Source organism: Aplysia californica, unplaced genomic scaffold (assembly GCF_000002075.1).
Source record: "Aplysia californica isolate F4 #8 unplaced genomic scaffold, AplCal3.0 scaffold00422, whole genome shotgun sequence".
Lineage (NCBI taxonomy): Eukaryota > Metazoa > Mollusca > Gastropoda > Aplysiida > Aplysiidae > Aplysia > Aplysia californica.
The window spans coordinates 620671-624224 of record NW_004797692.1 but is presented as its reverse complement, the minus strand read 5'-3'; the positions used below and the strand labels follow the sequence as shown (position 1 = coordinate 624224).

The 3554-nt window shown below is 42.8% G+C and overlaps 1 protein-coding gene across 1 annotated transcript; it reads right to left on the bottom strand.

The window, feature by feature from the left end:
- Positions 1 to 1719: 1719 nt before the first annotated feature.
- LOC101859117 lies at positions 1720 to 2478 on the bottom strand. Its single transcript, XM_013085970.1, has one exon. The coding sequence runs from the start codon at positions 2476 to 2478 to the stop codon at positions 1720 to 1722; it is 759 nt and encodes a 252-aa protein (XP_012941424.1).
- Positions 2479 to 3554: the final 1076 nt, after the last annotated feature.

Sequence of the window (3554 nt, the reverse complement as noted above, 5' to 3'; positions counted from 1 at the left end):
ATCATCATCATCATCATCATCATCATCATCATCATCATCATCATCATCATCATCATCATCATCATCATCATCAGTGAAACCACAGCCACAATAAAATCCAGTAGATTCCAAGCCATGTTGGAATTGAAGGAAATGAGGCAGAAGACCAAGCTGCCAATGAAGCCAGGGAGATTGAAGGAGACAGACGACCAACAACATACAGAGGAGTTGTTTTTTTCCAATAATCAAGAGGGAAGTCAGAGACCCACCGTGCAGAGTTAAGTACCAGCACCTGGAAGAAGTGTATTCTGGATACTCCAATAAACAGGAACAAAATATCACATGTTGCTGGGACCAGGTTGAGCTAGCGAGACTGCGGTCGGACCGTTATTGGAGCTTGAGATGGTATAAGTATAAGAACTTTGTAAATAAAGACCTCAGCCCGCTTTGCCGAAGATGCAGCCATGAAAATGAGGATGTCAAACATGTTTGAAGGTCCAGGAACAATGGCAATTCGAATGGAGTTTTTTGTACGAGTGGAGGAGCCTCCTAGTATATTCACAATCGGAGCCGATAAACAGCCTCGCTCTCGCTCGAAGACTTCTTCGTGAAGTCCACCAAGCCCATTATGGAAAAAACAAAAAACCAATCATCATCATCATCATCTTAGTAGAACGGTGATATGGGAGGGGGGGGGAGAGAAAAAATTCACAAGGGGACTGAAAATGTAGGTGAGTTTTTTGCATGGTGAGATAACAGAAAGTCAGAGAATAGACCTCTTCACGGTAATGTCCGCCATACTGTCCAGGGGTACTCAGGGTTACTTCCGGTCTGCAATGCTCCTTTGTTTACATTGTCAACAGCCTTGGGCAGTTGGCACATGGACACTAAATCGGGGCCTAAATTCAATCTAACGTCTAGATCTAGTCAAACGTACGCACAATCTCATTTTAGTATCAGTTGTTAGGCATAAGAAACGCAAAAACTGCCTTGAAAGTGTGTTGTTTGCCTTTGAAAGTGTGTTTTGTCAGCTGCCCTCTTTGCCTCACGCAGGCCAAGATCTACTAATCATGTGACTGTACTGTGTGTTTTTATATAAGTGTAATTTTGTGAAATGGAATTGGCATTCGTTATTATTTTTTTAGACTAACAGTGAGGAAATCATTGTTTTGTGGAATCTACATTTCTGGTAATTTAATAGATCTAGATCTAGCGATATACCATCATGTAGGACTAATCTTTCTTAGTTCTATATATGTTTCTTTCATTGAATTTTAGATTTTAAACTAGATTTAGATCTAGATTCTAGAAACATTAGTCTAGTAGCAAGATGGGGAAGTACGACCATTGTTGTGTTGGTTCATGCAGTAACACAAGAAGTAGACCCCAATTGATTAAAAAGAGATCCCATGTGACTGAAATGCAATGGTTTGGAGTTTCAAACGAGGAGAAAAGGAAATTATGGGAGAGGCAGATACAGAAAGGACGAGCAGACTTCAAAATGACAATTACAATGAAAGTGTGCTCTAATCACTTCACAGAAGGGCGTCCCACGCCATCAAATCCTATTCCCATTCTTTTCCTCACCCCAAGTGACTACAATGTCAGATCGCCGCAAAAACGAACAGCGCCCACAAGAAATGAAACCCCATCGTCAAGCAAAAAACGGAAAATAAACCCTGAAGATGAGGAAGCCAATAAATGTGAAGACCAGCAAACACCTATTCCATTAGCTTTTAATCAGGTAACAAGAGAAAGCGATGTACGCTGCTTCAGTTCCATTTCCTCGACTCTTTTCGGCTCAACAGTTTTCTTAGTACATTTATTCCACGCACAGCTTGTCTCTGTGCAGGATTCAGAGTTCAGATGGTTACTGATAGCGAACTCCACTTTGTACAGCACAGCAATAACGTGGTTGCATGTACTGCACATGCCAGCAGTGCAGCTGCACATCGACGTCAGGATTTCTCCTGTGTTTCGCAACAAGATCCACTGTTTGTGGGTGTCACCTCTGACGCTTTGTGACGGTGTTACCTCCGATGTCAGGAAACATCTGTCGCAGTCATCTGGCACTTGTGCCCACAGAATGGTACCAACAAACTTACTGGCAAAATAGGAATAGGCCTTTTGTGTCTTGTACTTCCCTATATAGTCTCTGTTGTACTCACTTGTACTAAGAAGGTACATGAAGATTTTTCCCATGTCCACCGGTGGCCATTTCGTAACTTTTTCAGACCAACTATCAGGAGGCAATGAAACTGGGTCTGGAATACTAAATTTCTTGAGGGTTGTCTTGTAGTCTTCTTTCAACTGATTTTGAAACGTTTCTGTTGAAGACTTTACCGTCACGCCAGTTTCCCACGCCACAAAGGCCCGACCTATGAGAGCAAGTTTTGTTCCTGTGGTGCTCAGTCCTCTTGCTCCAAGATAATCCACCAGTTGTGTTTTTGTCATTTGAGTGAACTGGTTTGTTCCATCATCATCACCAGAATCTTCCATGTTAGATCTTTATTCAAAAACTGTCAGCAAGATTTAAATTATCAAAAATTAGATCTCTAGAGCTCGGAACGAAGACTGGATAGGCTAACAAAACATAAACACATGAGGCCTAGGGCTAGTCACTTGACTTAGTAGTCACACAGTCAAAGATCGTACATTATGAGCAAAGTCGATACCCTTGTACTCGAAAACACCTGTGAATACAACTTGTTAGCATTTCATATCATTTCTATTTACGAGGAAGACGAACCAAATTTTCTTAATTGGAGATGTTTTTGTTTCTTAACAAATTCAGTTACATAGAGCAGAGGCCTACTGTACCGGCCTATTGTGTATTAGGTCTAAATCTAATACGCTCGTTCGAGTATCGGTTTCAGTATCGATCACAAAATCTCAGTAATCGACTATCCCTAGGGCCAATTAGCCGAAAACCGGATGTAAACAGAGATGCACGGGTGTAACCCTCAATACCCCTGGGCAAGATGGCGCACCTTACCGTGAAATTATCTATTCAGCTGGGCGACGTTTTCCAAAACATCTCCTAAGCTTCTGGGTAACTAACACTGATAAAACACTTCTACTTCTAGTGCACTCGACATGGTTGGTGCTTGGTGTGTGTGTGTGTGTGTGTGTGTGTGTGTGTGTGTGTGTGTGTGTGTGTGTGTGTGTGTGTGTAAGGGGGTGAGGAGGAGGGTTGTTCGTCCTTCGCTGGCGAAGATGACCTTGACTTCACATCACATGGAGGGGTGGGGTGTGTGCGGAGATGGCTGATCAGGCCGATCTTCGCTCGGGAAGGTCTGTTGCAGTGGAGGCAGGGGATGTTTTTTTAAATCTCCAATGTTCCCCTTTCTGGCTCAATTAATTGTCATTAATTATTGAAGGGGTGTCGTCAGTAGTCTAGAAGTTAGGCTACCGGATACGTAATCGTGAGATTGCGGGTTCGGGAGTTCTAGCCTCAGATTGGCCCGACGTTGTGTCCTTATTAAATGCACTGTATACGAATTTTGCATTTGGCTCGGTCCTTTCGGACATGGCCGTTAAACTCGGAGGTCCCGCCTCATTATAATAATCTTAAC

Coding starts and splice junctions, on each gene's coding strand:
- LOC101859117 (XM_013085970.1), bottom strand. CDS start 2,478: ATGGAAGATTCTGGTGATGATGATGGAACAAACCAGTTCACTCAAATG.